The following is a 19,903-nucleotide window of genomic DNA, read 5'->3' on the forward strand; positions in this document are numbered from 1 at the left end:
TGAACAATTCCCAAATTTTAGGAAAAAATGTGCACATCCAAGAAGCTCAATCCACTCTAAGTAGAATAAATTTTAAAAGACACAGTATAACCAAACTCTCAAAAGCCAAAACCAAAGACAGAAACTTGAGAGTAGCAAGGGAGAAGCAATTTATCATATATAATGAATCCTCAATAAGACTATCAGCAGATTTCTCATCAGAAATCAGGGATGTCAGAAGTTTGCGATAACACAGAGTGATGAAAGAAAAAAGAATGAAGAAGAAATAAAGATAACATTGCTTACATGTGGAATCCAGAAAAATGATACAGATGAATTTATTTGCAAAGCAGAAATAGAGACACAGATGTAGAGAACAAAACATAAGGACACCAAAGCGGGAAAGGAGGGGTGGGATGAATTGGGAGATTGGGATTGACATATATACACTACTATGTATACTGCACAGCACAGGGAATTTTATACTCAGTGCTCTGTTGTGACCTAAATGGGAAGGAAATCCAAAAAAGAAGGGATATATTTCTATGTATAACTGATTCACTTTGCTGTACAGCAGAAACTAACACAACACTGTAAAGCAACTATACTCCAATAAAAATTAATTAAAAAAAAAAGGAAATTAAAAAAAAGAGAGCTATTCCTAGAGAATCAAAAGCTGAGGAAGTTTGTGTCTAGCAGATATGTGTGCTCTGTAAGAAATGTTAAAGGGAGTCCTTCAGATGGAAATTAAAGGACACTAGAATGTAACCAGAATCCATACAAAGAAAGTAAGAACACTGAAAAAGGTATCTAAATTGGCAAACACAAAAACCAGTGGTGCATTTTTTATGACTCCTATTTTCTTTATAAATGACAAGTGCATGGAATGAAAATTTTAATACCATGTCCAAGGGCAAACAAGTAATTTGTGACAATAATAATATAAAAGAAGAGAGACAGACCTACATAGGAATGAAGAATTTTTTTTTGAAACTCACTATTGAAAATAAATTGGTATTAATTCAGACCAGATTGTTATAAATTAAAACAGTAATTGTAATCACCAAGGTAACCATTAAGAAAATAACTAGAAAATAAACACCAGATAAGGGCATTAAGTAGAATTAAACTGGAATAAACCAATTAATCACAAAGAAGGAAGTAATGGAATAACTGAGGAATAAAAAAGATTCAGGACATGCACAAAACAACAAATGGCAGAAAGAAGTAAAGTCCTTCCTTACTGACAATTATATTAAGTTTAAAATTAAAGTTTCAAAAAGCAAAGACTGGCAGAATTAATAAAAAACTTCATTCAACTATTTTCTTCTTTATAAGAAACTCACCTACACATAAGACACAAGTGGACTCAAAGTAAAACAATGAAAAAATACACTACAGGTAAATAGTGATGAAAAGAGAGTAGGAGTGGTTGTAGGAATATGAGATGAAATTAGACTTCAAGTAAAAAATTGTCATGCAATGAAGATGGACATGATATATTTATAAAAGGGTCAATTTCTTAACAAAATAAGTAAAATAGAGAATAGAAAACCAACAGAGAATCACCAAAACCATAACCTAGTTGCTTGAAATGATTAACAAAATTGAGAAACCTTTAAGAAGAGTATGACAAAAAGAGACAAATTATTAAAATCAGAAATGAAAGTGGATTACTGCTAACTTTACATAAATAAAAAGGATAATAAGAAAATACTATGAATAACTACATCAGCAAATTAGATTACAAAAAAAAGAGATGATGCACAAATTCTAGTCCCAAATATGAATGGTAGTCCCCAATATATGTGGGGGAAAAAAAGTAAGAATCATGAGGCAAGAGAAATGGTAAAACTAGATTAGCTGTATGATCTCATTATAATCAATATTCAGGGCTATGTTTTTTAATGAAACTATAGTGATGTTATTAGGAAGAAAGGAAAAAAATTCAAGAACTTGTAAAATGTCAGAACTGGAAGAGAGTACTGGAGGTGTCAAGTCCATTTTATGTGGATGGAAAAACCGAGGGAGATGGACATAAAAGTTATGAAAATGTTTTGTGGAGGTTAATCTAAATCTATAAGTTGTTCAAATGAGAAAATGTGTAGTGTGTTGCAGACAGAGAGAGTGTGCTATTTTATCTCCGAGAAATTCCTGGCTTAGTAACCTTTGCAAAACAGGGAGATATAAATGAATCCTGAAAAACTTGAAGTCTGAAACCACCCCTCCCACCTCTGTTTAAGCATTATAAAATTAGAATCTATATCCAGTAATGTTATCAGAAAACCTATTACAGACTATGAGGCAGATTAAAAGGCCAGAAACAAGGTTTTAGGTTTTATGCTGTTCAATAATTTTCTGATTTCTCTTTTCTCTTTGTCGTAAGGATACCCCACACCCTGGTGGTCTACATAGGATTGCAGCTTGAAATAGCATATAAAGGGAGAGAGAGATGCATTGCTAAACCCAGTCTCCAAAACTTTTATTTCCTCCAAAACTAAGTTTTTCATTCACTGCCATTTACTTCATGGCAAACATTAAATCCATTTGTCCCCTATTTCCAGGTACTTACTGGCACACCATGAGACATGAGGGTGTTGGGATTCATGAGGGTGACGAGCTGGTGTAGGAGGTCAGGCTGGCTATCAAAGAGCTCAGGTGTTAGCCTCTTCATCACCTCCTCCAAATGCTCTGCTGCCAGTGAGGGTACACCATACCAGGTCTTCGGCTCACCCCTGCTCAGGTAAAGAGAGACACATAACGACTGCAAATATCCTTGCATACTGAGGGAATCTTGATATCCATCCCAGCCATTTGGAGCCCGCTCACCAGTGTAGGTAGTTAATGGAGTAACTCCAGTGATCCTCAATATGCCAACAAAATGCTGAGAATACCATGCCTACATAGAGCCAGGGAACCTTCATGCCTGAGATATCTGCATTAATGTGGCAGAGAACAGACTGATCCAGCACTGGCATCACATTCAGGTTCCATCCACTGTTTGCATACTCCTGTCAGGTCAGAGATTTACCAGAGTGAGTAGGGAGCAGGTGGGTGAAGAAAAATAACTGCTTGCTCTAGTTTGGGAATAAAAACCTAGTTTTCATGGGCCCACAGGAGGTCCACTGTGTTTTCTGAATGCAAATCATTTTTCTGCATAGAGAGGGAAGACTATGACTCAAAATATTAATTATCTATAATCCAGATTAAGATTTATCTGCCCCTGAAATTAACACACACTCTTCATAAATGTTCTTTAAAATCACTTTATCTCAGTTACACTCCAGGTATGCTGTGCCCCTAATGAAAATTTACAGACAACGATGTTACTCCTTAAATTACTTACATCTTCTAAATATCATTATCATATTTTTCTTTTCTTTATGCCTTTCTATTACTTGTCCAAAACAAACACACACAGATATTTTATTCTGGAAGTCTTGCCCAAACCTTAGTACTACTCTGGGTAGTTTCCATAGGATATTTTAGGCTGTCTCTTACTTCCAAACTACTAAATTATTAAGTAAATTATTTATACCATCTCATTTATTTCTTGCTTGTGTTTGACACATTGTTATTAATTCATTTTTTGGAGTATCAAAGTCACTGGTGAAATCTCAGAGTAGGAAAAAGCGGTTGGGTGAAACAACAGATACTGCAGTACACTTGGGAGGAAAAACTCCAAAACTCCTACTTTTGAAAGCTTCCTTATATTTCAAGGAATACCACCTCTTGCTATACCTCCAAGCTGTGCTTAAGTGATGAGTTGTAAATATCTATGCATTGAAAGGTCATACACAGAGCCAATCTGCAAAGAATTTAATAAGAGTATTCAGAGATCTAACAAAAAATTTTTCTTTGCAAAATCCTTTTTAAAAAGTCATATAAAACATACACACTACACAATCCCAAAAAATAGCAACAAAAAACCCCAAGGGAAGGAGAATATGATTTCCAGAGCTGTCACATTAAAATACTCAAAATGTTCAGCTGTCAATAAAAAATTATGATGCATGCAAAAAAAAAACCCCAGAAAATATGACCCATTCAATGACAGGGGGAAAAAAAAAAGAAGAGAAACTGTCACTGAGAGAGCAGAGACACTGGACTCGCTAGAAAAAGGCTTTCAGCATCTTAAATATGCTCAAAAAGCTAAAGGAAACCATTGACAAAGGAAACCAGGAGAACAATGTCTCCTCAAAAAACTCAAGAGAGAAGAAAAAAAAGGTCTCAAATAGAAATTCTGGAGCTGAAAAGTATCATATTTGAAGCAAAAAATTCACTGGAGCAGTTCAATAGAATGAAAAGTCAGAACTTAATATCAGGAAATCCGAAGACAGGTCAATTGAGATTATTTACACTGAGGAGCATAAAGAATAAAGGAAAATGAACAGAGCCTTTAAGTCAGCTGTGGGAAACACTGAAGCAAACCAACATACTCTTAATAAGAATCCTAAAAGGAGAGAAGATAAAACAAGAAATAGAATATTTCAAGAAATAACAGCTGAAAACTTCCCTAAAGATATTAATCTACACATCCAACAAGCCTAATGCAATCCAAGCATAGCCAAACTGTTGGAAGCTGACAGAGATTCTTACAAGCAGCAAGAGAGAAGTGCTATCTCTCCTACAAAGTATTCTCAATATGATTAACAGCCTATTTCTCACTAGAAACTATGGAGAGAGCACAGACAGTAGGCTGACATATTGTAAGTTATAAAAGAAAAAAATAAGTCAAGAATTCTATAACTGATAAAAACTATCCTTCAAAACTGAAGGACAAATTGACATTCCCAAACAAAAACTGAGGGATCTGCACCACAAGAAATAGTAAAGAGAGTTATCTAGGCAAAAGTTCAAAAATCACTAGATGGTAACTCAAAGATTTATGAGAAAATATGATACAGGTAACTACACGTGTAAATGTAAAAGCTCAATACTACTGTATTTCTGATTTGTGACTCTTTTTACCCTTATGATATAAACACAAATGTATTAATATAAAATAATAATTATAAATCTATGTTAATGGGCACACAATTTATGAAGATATAATTTACCATAATAACAAAGGGATAGAGAAGACTCTGTGCAGGAACAATGTTTAAAACTAAGGTGGTATTAATTCAACCAAGTGTAATATATATTAATTGTATAAGGTTACCACCAAGAAAATAACTAAAAAATATACAAAAAGGGAAATGACATACTGAGGAAAAAAGTCGATCAATTAAACACAAAAGAGCAATGATAAATGAGTAATAAAGGAGAAAAATAATCAATTAAAAATTAAACACAAAATGAAGGAGTAATGTGGGAACTGAGAAGAAAAATGATTAACGATGTAAGAAAAAAAGAGCAGAATTAAGTTCTTCATTACCAGTAAATACCTTAAATGTAAATGGATTGAAAAGGAATGCCTCTTCAATTAAAAGGCAGAAACTGGCAGAATAAGAAAAAGACCTGATCTATTATGTCTTGAAAAGACTCAAAGCCTTAAACACAAATTAAAAGGGAAAAAATCTGAAGAACTTATTTTGTGCAAATAGTAACCAAAGGAGAGATGGGGTCATTGTATCACTATCAGACAGGATAGATTTTGAGAATTATTCAAGATAAAAAGACATTATACATTGATAAGAATGGTCAATCCATCAAGAAGACAAAACAACACACACCTAAAAACTAGCCCCAATATAAATGAAGCAAAAATTGACAAAGCTGAAGGGAGAAATAGAAAATTCTATAAAAATAATTGAAGATTTTAATATTGCTAAGACAATAATGGCCAGAACACCACCAGACCAGATATGAATATGAAAATGGGAAATGTGAACAACACTATAAATCAGCTCAAGGTAGACACAGACGATCCCATCCAGTAACATCAGAATTCATATTTTTCACAAGTGTAAAGCAGACCGTTCCCCAGGATAAAACATGTTAGGCCATAAAACAAATTCCAATGAAGTATAAAAAAACTAAAATAATAAAATCTTTCTGCACCACAAACAAATGAAACTAGAGATCAATATCCAATGAAAAACCAAAAAATTTACAGATACATGAAAATTAAACTACACACTTTTAAAAACCATGGGTCAAAGATGAACTCACAAAGGAAAAATTAAAAGATACTTTGAGACAGATGAATAACAACTGAAAAAGCTTAATCTAAGAGAAAGAAGTTCAAATGACTAAAATCACAAATGAAAATGGGTATAACTGAAAACTTCACAGAAAAAGGTATTATATACGAGAACAATGTAAAAACTGTACACCAACAAATCATATAATCTAGATGAAATGAACAATCTACTAAAAACAATCTCCCCAAACTGACTCAAGAAATAAAAAATGTGAAGACTGATAACACATAAAGAGATTTAATCAGTAATCTAAAACCTTTGAACAAAGAAATGCTAGAATGAGATGGCTTCACTGGTGAATTCTACCAGTGAAAGAAAAATTACAATAAAAACTGCAATCTGACTCAAACTCTTTGAAAAACAGAAAAGGAATGAATCCTTAACTCACTTTATGACATCAAGTCAGACAAAGACAGCACACAAGAACTACAAACCACTATACATTATACACTGATACAAGGCACTTCAGCAAATACTAACAAACCAAGTCTAGCTGCTTATTAAAGGGATTATAAATCATGATCCAGTGAAACTGTCCCAGGAATATAGAGGATGGTTCAAATATAAAAACCAGCCAATGTACTACCCTATATCAGTAAAATAAAAAGGGTTAAAAAACTCATGATCATCCTAACTGATGCATTTAACAATAATCAGCACCCTTTCATGGTAACTATCCTCAACAGTCTCAGATTAAAAGAGAACTTTCTCAACCTACTAAAAGCACTTGTGAAAAACCCACAGCTAATATCGTACTCAATGATTAAAGACTGAAAGCTTTCCTCTAAGATCAGGAACAAGACAAGAATTCCAACATTTTGCCACTTCCATTCAGTACTGTAGTGTAAGTTCTATGCAAAGCAATATAGCAGAAAAATTTTAAAATATTAAAGTAGATGTATAGCTATATTTGCATACCACATGATCTAATACATAGAAAATCCTGAAGAATGTACCCATAAAAAACCGAGCTAGTAAAGGAATTCAGCTAAGTTGCACAACACACAATCACACAAAATTCAATTGTGCTTCTTTACCTGAAAACAAAATTTAAAAAACAAGTCTGTTAAAAACAGCATTAAAAAGAATAAAATATTTAGGAATAAATTTAACCAGAGATGAAAAACTAATACAATGAAAACCACAGAGCTCTGCTGACAAAATTAAACAAGACAAAGAAATGGAAAGAGATATGTGTTCATAGGTTAAAAGTCTTTATTTACTTATTTATTTATTTATCTTTGGGTGCGTTGGGTCCTCGTTTCTGTGCGAGGGCTTTCTCTAGTTGCAGCGAGCGGGGGCCACTCTTCATCGTGGTGCGCGGGCCTCTCACTGTCGCGGCCTCTCCTGCTGTGGAGCACAAGCTCCAGACGCGCAGGCTCAGTAGTTGTGGCTCACTGGCCAAGCTGCTCCGTGGCATGTGGGATCCTCCCAGACCAGGGCTCGAACCTGTGTCCCCCGCATTGGCAGGCAGACTCTCAAACACTGTTCTAACCAGGGAAGCCCTGGTTAGAAGTCTTAATATCATTAACATGGCAAAAGTACTCAAAGCAATCTACACATTCAATGCAACCCTTATCAAAATTGCAATGACCTTCTTAGCAGTACTGGTAAGCCAATCTTAATATTCAAATACAATTGCAAGTGATCCAAAACAGCCAGTCTTGAAAAAGAACAAAGTTGAAGGATTCACAGTTTCAAATTTCTAAATTTACCACAAAGCTAGAGTAACCAAAACAGGGTAGCATTTAGACTAATGGAGTAAAAATGAGAGATCATAAACAAAGCCACATTTCTATGTCAATTTTGACAAGGATGCCAAAACTACTCAGTGGAGAAAGAGCAGTCTCTTTGAGAAATGGTGCTATGACTACTGGATATTTATCTTCAAAAGAATGAAGCTGAAACTTTATTTCACATTGTAAGGGAAAAGTAAAACAAAATGGGTCCAAGACCTAACTAGAAAAAGAAAACACAGAGGTAAATCTTCACTGCTTTGGATTTGGTGGATTCTGAAAATAACACAAAAAGTACAGGCGACAAAAAAAAAAAAAAATTGCACTTCTTTAAAATGAGCACTTTTCAGAACACTACCAAAATTATTTTTAATGCTGTAATACGACAAAAAACTCTTAAGTCACATTAAGTCATGTATCTGATAAGGGTCTTTTATTCCAAACATACATAAGAACTCAAAGTCAACAATAACCTCAACAAAGTATAATATGAGCAAATCTAATTCAGCAACACATTAGGATACTACACCACTTATAACTGGAAGTGGAAATTCCACTTGTAACTGGAATTTATTCCCGAAATGCAAAAATGGTTCAACATACAAAAATTAATGAATGTAAACTCTTCATTAATAAAATGTAAGGGGAAAAGACACACAATCATCTTAAGTTATTCAGAAAAAGCACATCTGACAAAATTCTACAACTTTTCCTAACACAAACAAGAAATGGAAGGAAACAGAAATTTCTTCAGGACGATAAAGACTACATATGAAAAACCTCTAGATGACATTATACTCAATTCAATATTAAAAGACTGAAGCTTTGCCCCTAAGATCAGAAACAAGTCAAATGCCTACTTTCATCATTTCTGTTCAACACGGAAGTGCAAGTTACAGTCACAACAATTAGTCAAGAAAAAAAAAATGCAATCAAAATTGAAAAGGAAGAAGTAAAATCATCTGTTTGCAGATGACATTATCCTATACGTAAAGAACCCTAAAAAATCTACCAAAAACCTGTTACAACAAATAAACTTAGTGAAGTTGCACGCTACAGAAATCAACCTACAAAAAACAGTTGCATTTTTAAAAGCTGACAATTAACAATCCAAAAAGAAAATTAAGAAAATAATTCTACTAACAACAGTATCAAAATGAATACCAGGCAGTAAAAGTATACAAACACTAAAAACTACAAAACATCGCTGAAAGATATTAAAGACATAATTAACGGAAACACATCTGTGTTCATGAATTCTAAGACTTAAGATGTCAATACTACCGAAGTATTCTACAGACTCAAGCTTTATCAAAGTTCAAACAACAATAAAGAAGTGAAAAAATCCATCTAAAATTTTCCTGAAATAGAAAAATCCACCCTAAAATTCACATGGAATCTCAAGGACACCAAATAGCCACAAAGTACAGTTGAAGGTATTACCTTTCAAGAAGCTACAGAAATCAGTGTGGTACTGGCATAGGATACATTAGAGACCAATGGAATAGAACAGAAAGCCCAGAAATAAATTACTGCAAATACAGTCAACTGATTTCGACAAGGGTGTCAACACCACTTAATGGGGAAGGACAGCCTTTCCAATAAATAGGAAACTTAGATATCCACTACAAAAGAATGAGGCTGGCCCACATACAAAATTTCAACTCCAAGTAAGTCAAAGACATATACATAAGAGCTAAAGCTGTAAGACTCCATTTACATGACATATCTAGAGCAGTCAAATTCATAGGCAGAAAACAACAGTGGTTACTAGAGGCTGGAGGGAAAGGAGAATGGGAAATTATTTAATGGGTACAAAGTTTGTGTTTGGGGTGATAAGAAAGGATGGTGATGATGGCTGCATGACCTTGTGAATGTACTTAATGCCACTCAAGTATATAATTAAAAGTGATTAATACAGTAAATTTTATATTATGCATATTTTACCATAATTTGAAAAATATCAACTACAAACGTCAAAAACTTCAATTAAAATATGAAAAGGACCTAAATAGGTATTTCTCCAAAGGAGTGACATAAATGGTCAACATACACATGAAAAGATGCTTTACATTAGTTATTATAATGAGATGACTACAACCATGTAACAGTCAATAACAAGCATTAGTAGGCATGTGGAAAGCGGAACCCTCATTTGCTACTAGTGGTGTGGTAAACAGTTTAACAAATTAAACATAGATTATCACGCAATCCAGTAATTCCATTCCTAAATACATACTCAAGAAAAATGGAAACTGGTGTTCAAACCAAAAGTGTACAGGAATGTTCACTTAACAAATTCAATACTCTTTCATGATAAAAACATTAACAAACAAGGAAAAGAAGGAAAATACCTCAACATAATAAAGGATATACATAAAAAGCCCACAGCTAATTTCACAATCAATAATGAAAGATTGAAAGCTCTTCCTCTAAAGAATAAGAAACAAGAAGAATAAGGAATAAGCCTGATCATTCTTCACAGTACTATTCAGAAAAAGATACTGGATTGCCTTTCTGGTGGGAGTGTAAAATGACAGAACCACTGTGAAAAATGACATGGTTGTTCTTCAAAAGATTAAACTTTATGTTTCAGGAATTCCACCTCTGGGAATACTATATGCAAAAGAACTGAAAAAGGGTCTTGCACAGATATCTGTACATCTGTATTCATGAAAGCATTATTCAATATAGCCAAAAGGCAGAAGCAACCCAAATATCCATCAACCAATGAAAAGAAGATCAAATGTAGGAAATTATGACACATGCTACAAGATATAAACCTTGAAGTTTATAAACTTTGAAAACAGTACACCAAGTGAAAGAAGCCAGCCACAAAGGACAAATACATATAAGGTACCTAGGCAGTCAAATTTAGAGAAAGTAAAGTTAGAATCATAGCTGTCAAGAGCTGGAGGAAACACTCCCATTCACCACGGCAACAAAAAGAATAAAATACCTAGGAATAAACCTACCTAAGGAGGCAAAAGACTGTATGCAGAAAACTGTAAGAGACTGATGAAAGAAATTAAAGATGATACAAACGGATGGAGAGATCGATATACCATGTTCTTGGACTGGAAGAATCAACACTAAAACGACTATAGTAAAAATGACTATACTACCTAAAAGCAATCTACAGATTAAATGCAATCCTTAACAAATTACCAATGGCATTTTTTACAGAACTAGAACAAAAAAATGTTAAAATTTGTATGGAGACACAAGAGACCCTGAATAGCCAAAGCAATTTTGAGGGAAAATGTAAACAGAGTTGGAGGAATCAGACTCCCTGACTTCAGACTACACTACAAAGTTATAGTAATCAAGACGATAAGGTACTGGCACAAAAACAGAAATACAGATGAATGGAACAGGATAGAAAGCCCATAGATAAACCCATGCACCTATGGTCAACTAATCTATGACAAAGGAGGCCAGAATATACAAGGGAGTAAAGACAGTCTCTTCAATAAGTGGTGCCGGGAAAACTGGACAGCTACATGTAAAAGAATGAAATTAGAACACTCCCTAACACCATACACAAAAATAAACTCAAAATGGACTAAAGACCTAAATGTGAGACTGGACACTATAAAACTCTTAGAGGAAAATACAGAAAGAACGCTCTTTGACATAAACCACAGCAAGATCTTTTTTGACCAACCTCCTAGAATACTGGAAATAAAAACAAAAATAAACAAATGGGACCTAACGTAACTTAAAAGCTTTTGCACAGCAATGGAAATTACAAACAAGATGAAAAGGCAACCCTCAGAATGGGAGATAATATTTGCAAATGAAATCAATGGACAAAGGATTAATCTCCAAAGTATATAAACAGCACATGCAGTTCAGTATTAAAAAAACAAACAACCCAATGAAAAAATGGGTGGAAGACCTAAAGAGACATTTCTCTAAAGAAGACATACAAATGCTCAAGGAGTACATGAAAAGATGCTCAACATCACAAATTATTAGACAAATGAAAATCAAACTTAAAATTAGGTTGTCACCTCACACCGGTTAGAATGGGCATCATCAGAAAATCTACAAACAGCAAATGCTGGAGAGGGTGTGGAGAAAAGGGAACCCTCTTGCACTGTTGGTAGGAATGTAAATTGACACAGCCACTGTGGAGAACAGTATGCAGTTTCCTTAAAAATCTAAAAACAGAATTACTATATGACCCAGCAATCCCACTACTGGGCATATATCCAGAGAAAACCATAATGCAAAAAGACACACGCACCCCAATGTTCATTGCAGCACTATTTACAACAGCCAGGTCATGGAAGCAACCTAAATGCCCATCGAAAGATGAACAGATCAAGAAGATGTGGTACATATATACAATGGAATATTACTCAGCCATAAAAGGGAACGAAATTGGGTCATTTGTAGAGACGTGGATGGATCTAGAGACTCATACAGAATGAAGTAAGTCAGAAAGAGAAAAACAAATACCGAATATTAATGCATATATGCGGAACCTAGAAAAATGGTACAGATGAACCGGTTTGCAGGGCAGGAATTGAGACACAGATGTAGAGAATAAACGTTTGGACACCAATGGGGGAAAGTGGCTGGGGGGTGGGGTGGTGGTGGTGGGATGAATTGAGAGATTGGGATTGACATGGATACAGTAATATGTATAAAATGGATAACTAATAAGAACCTGCTGTATAAAAAAATAATTTTCAAAAAATAAATAAAAATAGAAAAAAAAAGTAGAACATGTTGCCACTTCTTCTGTGATAGTAAATGCTGCTGAAACATCTGCAAAATGGAGGAAAAAAAAAAAGAGAGAAAGATCCCGCATGCTGCAACTAAAGATCCCACATGCAGCAATGGAGATCCTGTGTGCCAAAATGAATATCTGGCACAGCCAAATAAATAAATAAACAAATAAATAATTTTTTTTTTTTAAAAAGAGAAGCTCTGGGTGATTTTCTTCCTTTTCATTTATATTTTTCAATTTGCCACAACTGATGTATAATACTATTAAAAAAAAACTGGGGGGAAACAGACTCTTCAAGTGTTTCTACATACACACACACATATATACGTAACACAGTATACATACACAAAAACTGAATGTGCCTTGCTGAATCTCTATCTTCTTAGAATCAGTACTTCTTAGAATCCAGACTTTTTTGTGGTCTGGATCAATTGTCACATAAGGCTTAACATGTAGGACAATCTATATAAAAAAACCAAACACTAATTTTCTTGGTTGTAACTAGCATGGCAAAACAACAGTTATTATAGGGATAATTCATCAATAACACATGAGATGGATTAATTTTTTAGCTCCTTCACCCCAAATAAGGTTGCTTCATCCATCGTATTTTTTGGTTCTGCACTGAGGGAGAGATTGCTAACAAGATTTAGTCAGAATTTAGGACATCTAAATTGACCTGAGTAGGTAAGAGATCTCCTTGTATTAAAGAATAAAATGAAGCCATTTCTTGATGCCCTCCTAGTTCTTTCAAATCATAAATGTGTGAACAAGTTAGTTGTAGCATTTACGTTTTTCTATTATGCAGATAACCAAAAGGTGGTAAACTTCCAACAATTACATGTGGGGAAAGAGGAAGGACTACTGTGGATTCTAACAGATAACTGCAAGGTATCATACTATACCTTGTGCCTATCCCCAGGAAAATACCAAAGAGGAAAATCTGGTAGTAATAGTGGCTATCCAAATTCTGGGTCACTGACAAGATTTTCCAATGGCATTAAATTTTATTGGGCTGCTCCCCAGTCACAGTGTAAATATGAATTACCAACCACATTACCTCCTCCTCAGGGGACAGGTTTCCTTTGCTACTGCTGACAGGAAAACCACTGCCAAATTCTTTGGAATGAATGTCTGCTCCATACTCAACTGTCACATCCTCCTCAATGCTGCTCACCAGCCTCCAGAATTCCTTCTCCACAAGTTCCGTAGGTACCATCTGTGATAACAGGTGTAAAAGATGATCGTAGCCACTATATTTTGGCCCCACGTGTCCATGAGCACTAAGACTATCAGACACCAATCCCTACATCCGCATTCCACAATCACATACGTGAACAGGCATGTTGAAGTAGTCCACCTTGAAGGAATCGGCCATTTCACCAAAGCTCTGCAAAGTGTACTCCTGGGTAGCCTGCTCAAAGCCAAAGGCTTCTGGGGGTCTCTTACACTCCTGAAATAGAAAATATTTCAGTAAGACAGAGTCAACAGACAACAAACCCCTTCAAAAAAACCAGCTAGAGATATACCTTATGCTATTCCTCCACTTTAATTTTCCAGGTAGAATAGTCTTTAATATCTACTAAACTTATTTCCTTTTGTTCCTTTGGTTCACATCATCTGGATTACAGTCCTTCCCGTCTGTCTTAAATTTCTACCATCCTACAGCTACTCTACCCAGCCATTCTCTCATTTACTGTGTCACTGATAGCTAATTATAACCTAACAAAAGTTATTAACTTAGAAAAATGGAGGAACCTACTTTACTCTTCCCTAAAATCAGGAGTCTGTATTAAAAACAATTACCAAGAACTAAATGTAAAACATCTATGGTGGACAGCCCTTACCGCCATGATACACTTTGGGCACCTCCAGACCCCTCTGGGGATTTCAGGAAGGGGTGGCAATAGGCAAAAGATGTGATAATTGTCATCACAGACATCACAAAGAAGAAGTTTATCATCTTCATCCCCTCTAGAGCACATTCGGCAAACATATGAGTCAATCTACCAGGAAAAATAAAATGATATAAGCTGCTTGTTCAAGGAAACTTCATCCTAGGCTTCCAGACCATTCATTCTGAACAGCCACCACCAGTCAATGACTATGCATTGTTCCACTCATGACTTCACTGTCTGGTGAAAAATATGACAACATAAATAATTACTATGCATGTTAAGAAATGAACCATAATTAAGGTGTGTTGGAAGAAACATAGATCATTTAGAGAATTACCTATGTTAGTAATAGCTGGTATAGACTGCAAGTTGAATATAAATAGGTCAAATGATCTACTATCCAGTTATACCTGCTATTCTAATGTGAAGTTTAATAGGTTTCCATTTCATTTAACTGTCTTCAGTTTAGATAATGAATTAGATAGGTCATAAGGAGAGAAAGATTAAGACAAGGTCTAACAACTTGGATTCTTAGCTACTACAGAAATAATTATTAAGTACACTTTAAAAAGAAGAGACACTAGTAGACTTTTACCAGGAAGGATCATTATTAAAAAATTACTTGTAGTGAGGATAGGCTACATTGGGAGAATGCAGAAGTAACAAGATCAGTAAAGGGCAGAAAGACACAACTGAGAGTGGGAGAAAAAAATCTGCTGAGTGTATGGAGGTAGACACACACACATAAATTCTCTTATTAATCTGTAGATATAATAATTTGTCAAGAACATGTATATGTAAATATATGTATTTACACACATATGTAAATATATGTAAATTTATAAAATATACACGTTTATACACAGATATATACATTGGCATATACTTACATATATGTATGTAGGCAGTTACCCTCAGTCACAGCAATTCCAATACTATATATATACACCACGTAAGTGTCTACATAGCTTACCTAAAGTCATGTAATTTAATAGTAGTATTATCTATAGTAGCCCCAATCTGGAAAGTACTAAAAACACAGGGTTAAGTGGGGACACAATCCCAATGGTGGTAGTGACGATAATCTCTCAGTGGACATGATTAAGAGGAAGGAGAAAGCAAATTTGTCACTTTATAAAAATGTAGCAACTCTAGCATACTAAAGAGATTATAAAATCTTTCAGGTGAGGTGGAGGAAAAGGTGAAAAGAAAGATTTATATACATAAAAGACTTAAGTAAAGCAAGATCATAGGAGAGGCACTACTATGTAAAATGTGATTTTTAGAGCCCTGAAGCATTTGCCAGAAAACAGCTCTTTCACATAATTTATATTTAATTACATTGTCTCCTACTACATTAAGATGTAAAAGTTAAGAATGTGCTTATCACTGGAGTTGAAAAGACACAAAAGTTTGGAGGAAAGTTCTGATATAGAACATAGGATATGAACTTTGCTCCCAACTATAATACTTGAGTATGTTCTTTCTCCCTCCTGGCCCTCAGTGTCTTCATATTTAAAGGGCTCAGAAGTAAACTGAAGGAAGGAGAAAGTAAGGTGCGATAAAATAATTTTAGCTTCCACCTCGTCCTGATAGCTCATAAACAGTGTTAAGAGTCCTTACAAACTGGGTATTGCTTTGATTCTTCCGCAGCTGCATGGTCATCTTGGTGCAGGGCTCTAGGCTGTTACTCGAATCCTCCTTGGGCAGTGCCGACATCACTTTCCAGTTCCCACTCGGTTCCTCCTTCATTGTAACAGTTGAGGGGCATATGACCCCTTCTTTATCTAGGAGAGTCAGAAACAAACCTGAAAACAAACAAATCCATCTGCCATCAGGATTAACAAACTGTCTCTCCCATGGTACTTTAGTACTTTACCCTTCACTTTGCCTCATAGCCTATTAGGCTTCACCTTTCTTCCGTAAAGTCTTATCCTTGGCTACAAGGCCCAAGCCCATCATCTTGGGACCTGCCCCATAGATTTGTAGCTTCTTCAGCTCTGGGTTTTTCTCAATGTCTTCTTCTGTGGGTTCTGGCTGTTGAAAGAAGGTTCAGAGAAGGAAGTGAGTTTTATATAAACGGGCATTATACTTAAGATCTAGACTTTCAATTTGCAAAATATTCCAGCAGTATAAATGGAAAAGAGGTCATAAAAATTCAAGTCAGTCAACAGCCTCCACCTTGTTTACTGATGGATGTATTTTTATCTGTGGGTAAGGGGTGACCAGGGATGGACAAACGAAGACAGAAATTTGAGAGGTAATAGTCTCGATTTTTTTCACACTATAAAGGATATGGTAGAGTACTCCAGTATGTTAAGCTTAAGTATCACAAAATATATAACTTATACCAAAGAGTGCAATAAATAAATTATAAAAAAGCCCCTTTCTGCAACTCAGTTGAAGGCAAAAATGGGAAAATTAAGGGGACTCCTACTATTCTACTGTTTTGTTTGAACTCAGATAATGAGAATTAATTCCCTTCTCCTGACAATGTACTTAAAGACCTAGGAAAGTAAAAATGTTATGTGTCAAAAAACACACACATTATATGCCATTTTCAGCACATCTCTTTTTAGTGAACACCACGAAATGTATTTTATCGACTGTATCAGTTTTGAACAAAAACTTAAATTTAAGCTCTATTACATTTCTTCTTTCCATCTAAAATCTGACGTTATCGAACTTTTATTCTACATATATATATAAACACATATGATAACGGATTTCCTGGTTTTATTTCCAAAATTTATATATATAATTTATGCAAACAGTATATATATTGTATGACCATATCCATGACAAACACAGCATTAACTAGGGACACAGTGGTAGCAAAGATATCACTCAGTGATCAGGCAGAAATGATTAAAAGAAACGAAACACAGGAGGCTTGAGTTTAAAAGGACCATCAACATATATATCTGTCCCCTAGCTTATTATTCTATTATTATGGCATCAGGAAAGATTCAACCTACTCTTTTATTTTATTTTTTTTTTTGGTATTATAAACAAATGATGTAATTAGTTATACTAACCATGTTCTAAATTTTTTATATTTTATGTTTTGACATCTTTTGAAGGGCCTTGCTGACTGGGGAGACTGTTCCTCCCAGGTCTAGCTAATTTCTAGAGGCAACAAACAACTGTCATATACAAACTAACTAATCCCAAGTCCATACCCCCAACCACCTCCTTATCTAACACTTACAAATGATGACCATGGTTTGGTTCCTGGCCAAATCAACCTCTGGCCAGGAACCAAACAACTAGGAAAATTCCCTAGGCCCCAGAGCTTGCTGGGATTATTCAAACCAGCCAGTTAGTTCTAAGATGTTTACCCTACTTTGCCTTGCTTTCCCTGAAGATACGCTGATAAAGGGTGTGGCCTATGCCTTCTCCCTACTCTTTTCTGCCCGCCACAGACACTAATGTTTCCTTCCTCCTGTCGCCCCATGTGGCATGGTATTCCTCTTGCTTCTAGGGGCACTGTGAGTAACATTAAAACTTTTCTTTCAAAGGCACTGAGATCTCCCTGTTGGCATTCAGGCATTTTTATAAATTAAGACCTGGGAACAAATTATAATACTCATATAATGGCTGCATGCTATTATGAAAGATTAATTGAGTTAAAACAGGAGTGCATGCACATCTAAAATTTTAATTAAAAATTTTAATTTTAGTATAATCTTTCACCCTACCAACAATATACTAAGATCCCTAGTTCCTTATCCTTGACACATTTTCGCTTTTTGGCCAATTAGTTATTGTAAAAAGAAATATGTAACTATTTTATATTTTCAATTTGTTAGTAAGGTAAAACATTTAATTATTTAGTAAGGTTAATGTAAGAGGAATCTTGAAAACACACTGTGAAAGACAACTGCATCAGTTTGTAGGCATGGGACTCCTAGGTGCCCTGTACATCTATAATTTCCCCTTATATCATATTAACTATACCATGACATATTCCCTTAATATACTCTATAGGTGATTGCTGGCAAAGCAAATACCTTTTAAAAGACCTAATACCTGTTTGTCTTAAAATATGAACTAACACAGTACTATTCTTAATCTTTCAGACATCCTACTATTAATTCCTATATTACATACACTTAGTATGAAGTGGAAAAACGATGCACATGTCAGTCCTCACAGTTTCTTTGTCACTAGATTTACTTGTTTTCTTTTCTGCTTTACTTAGAATTTATTTGTATTTTTTCCCTGGTAATAATGTTTTGGAAGTACAACCCCTTTCTTTATTTTAGTAACCATATGGTTTTCAAGAATTTTTAAAACCTTTCCAGCATAGTGGACAATCCCATTCGACTAAAGATCATTTGATTGTGAAAATTTTTTTGCTCTTGACTGGCACTGACAATTTTCAAACGTATCTGTTTCCAAGTTATTACCTGCTCAGTTTTTCTTATTCAACTCATTTTCAGACACCTGTCTCTATAAAGAACTAAAGTATTAATGCAGAATCCATTTCAATTTCAATAATCTGAACATCACTATTACTCATTTCTTCAATCTACATTACAGTGTTAAGTATTTTAAAACTTAATAGTACTAGGATTATTCACAACATAACTAAAGATACACACAACCTTATCCTAAGATATTTCAGAAGTAGACACATTCAAAATTTTATGAAAATATACGCATACAAAACAGGCTAAGACAAATAATAAGACTGTACTGTTCATATTTAAAATTTTCTGTACATTATGATGCGTGACATCTTGAAAGGTTTTCTGGCAGTGGAGAGACTGCCCCTTCCAGGCTAGCAAATTCTTCAAGATTGGACTCACCAGAGAGCACACCTTGATAAGCAAACTAACCAGCCCAGAGCCATATGTCCTGTGTCTGGCTCCTGGACCCCAGGAGGCAACATTTCTCTGCCATAATCATGCAGGGTCAGGTGTCAGGAAAGTAGGGACCACCCTGCAAGTCAAAGCTCACTGAAATTGTTCAAAGTAGCCAATCCCAACCTGCCCTTGCCCTGGAAACCTAAATAAAGGCTGTGGTTTAGGCTCACCCTTCTCTCCTGCCCCACACTCATGTTTCTACTATATTTTGTTTTCCTGAGCCTTTCTTATGTCACCTCTCAGGGCAGCATCTGACTGCCCATCTCATAAAAGAACACATAATGAAAACCAATGGTTTAAAAAATAAACTATATAGTATGCTTAATGAAAACCATCACAAGATTCACAAAAGTTCACCCTCAAGACAACAATAGAATACACGTTTGCTTTTAAAATGTACAAAAGGAAAACTACAAAAGAAAAATACTGCACACCACACCTATGAAACAACTCATTCACTTTCAATTAATTCAACCGTGAACCAGCTATAGGTTAAAAAAAAAAAAAAGAATGTCTTTTAAAAATGGAC

The 19,903-nt window shown here is 34.9% G+C and overlaps 1 protein-coding gene across 8 annotated transcripts in view; it reads right to left on the reverse strand.

Annotated features, from left to right (window-relative positions):
* The window catches only part of LOC112415963 (lysine-specific demethylase 5D-like), a 43,926-nt gene that overhangs the window by 19,087 nt on the left and 4,936 nt on the right, over window positions 1–19,903 (reverse strand). For 3 of the 8 annotated variants that reach the window (XM_024769176.1, XM_024769174.1, XM_024769175.1), the window contains exons 7-14: window positions 16,417–16,540; window positions 16,127–16,311; window positions 14,453–14,611; window positions 13,939–14,058; window positions 13,666–13,824; window positions 12,951–13,067; window positions 2,809–2,990; window positions 2,552–2,714 (exon numbers count right to left, since the gene is read on the reverse strand). In XM_024769176.1, coding sequence (XP_024624944.1) covers window positions 2,552–2,714; window positions 2,809–2,990; window positions 12,951–13,067; window positions 13,666–13,824; window positions 13,939–14,058; window positions 14,453–14,611; window positions 16,127–16,311; window positions 16,417–16,540 — 1,209 coding nt within the window. The remainder of the gene's footprint in view (window positions 1–2,551; window positions 2,715–2,808; window positions 2,991–12,950; window positions 13,068–13,665; window positions 13,825–13,938; window positions 14,059–14,452; window positions 14,612–16,126; window positions 16,312–16,416; window positions 16,541–19,903) is intronic. The other 5 variants (XM_024769182.1, XM_024769180.1, XM_024769178.1 and 2 more) reach the window with 4 other exon arrangements.

Source organism: Neophocaena asiaeorientalis, unplaced genomic scaffold (assembly GCF_003031525.2).
Source record: "Neophocaena asiaeorientalis asiaeorientalis breed wild unplaced genomic scaffold, Neophocaena_asiaeorientalis_V1.1 scaffold679, whole genome shotgun sequence".
In the NCBI taxonomy this organism is placed as follows: domain Eukaryota; kingdom Metazoa; phylum Chordata; class Mammalia; order Artiodactyla; family Phocoenidae; genus Neophocaena; species Neophocaena asiaeorientalis.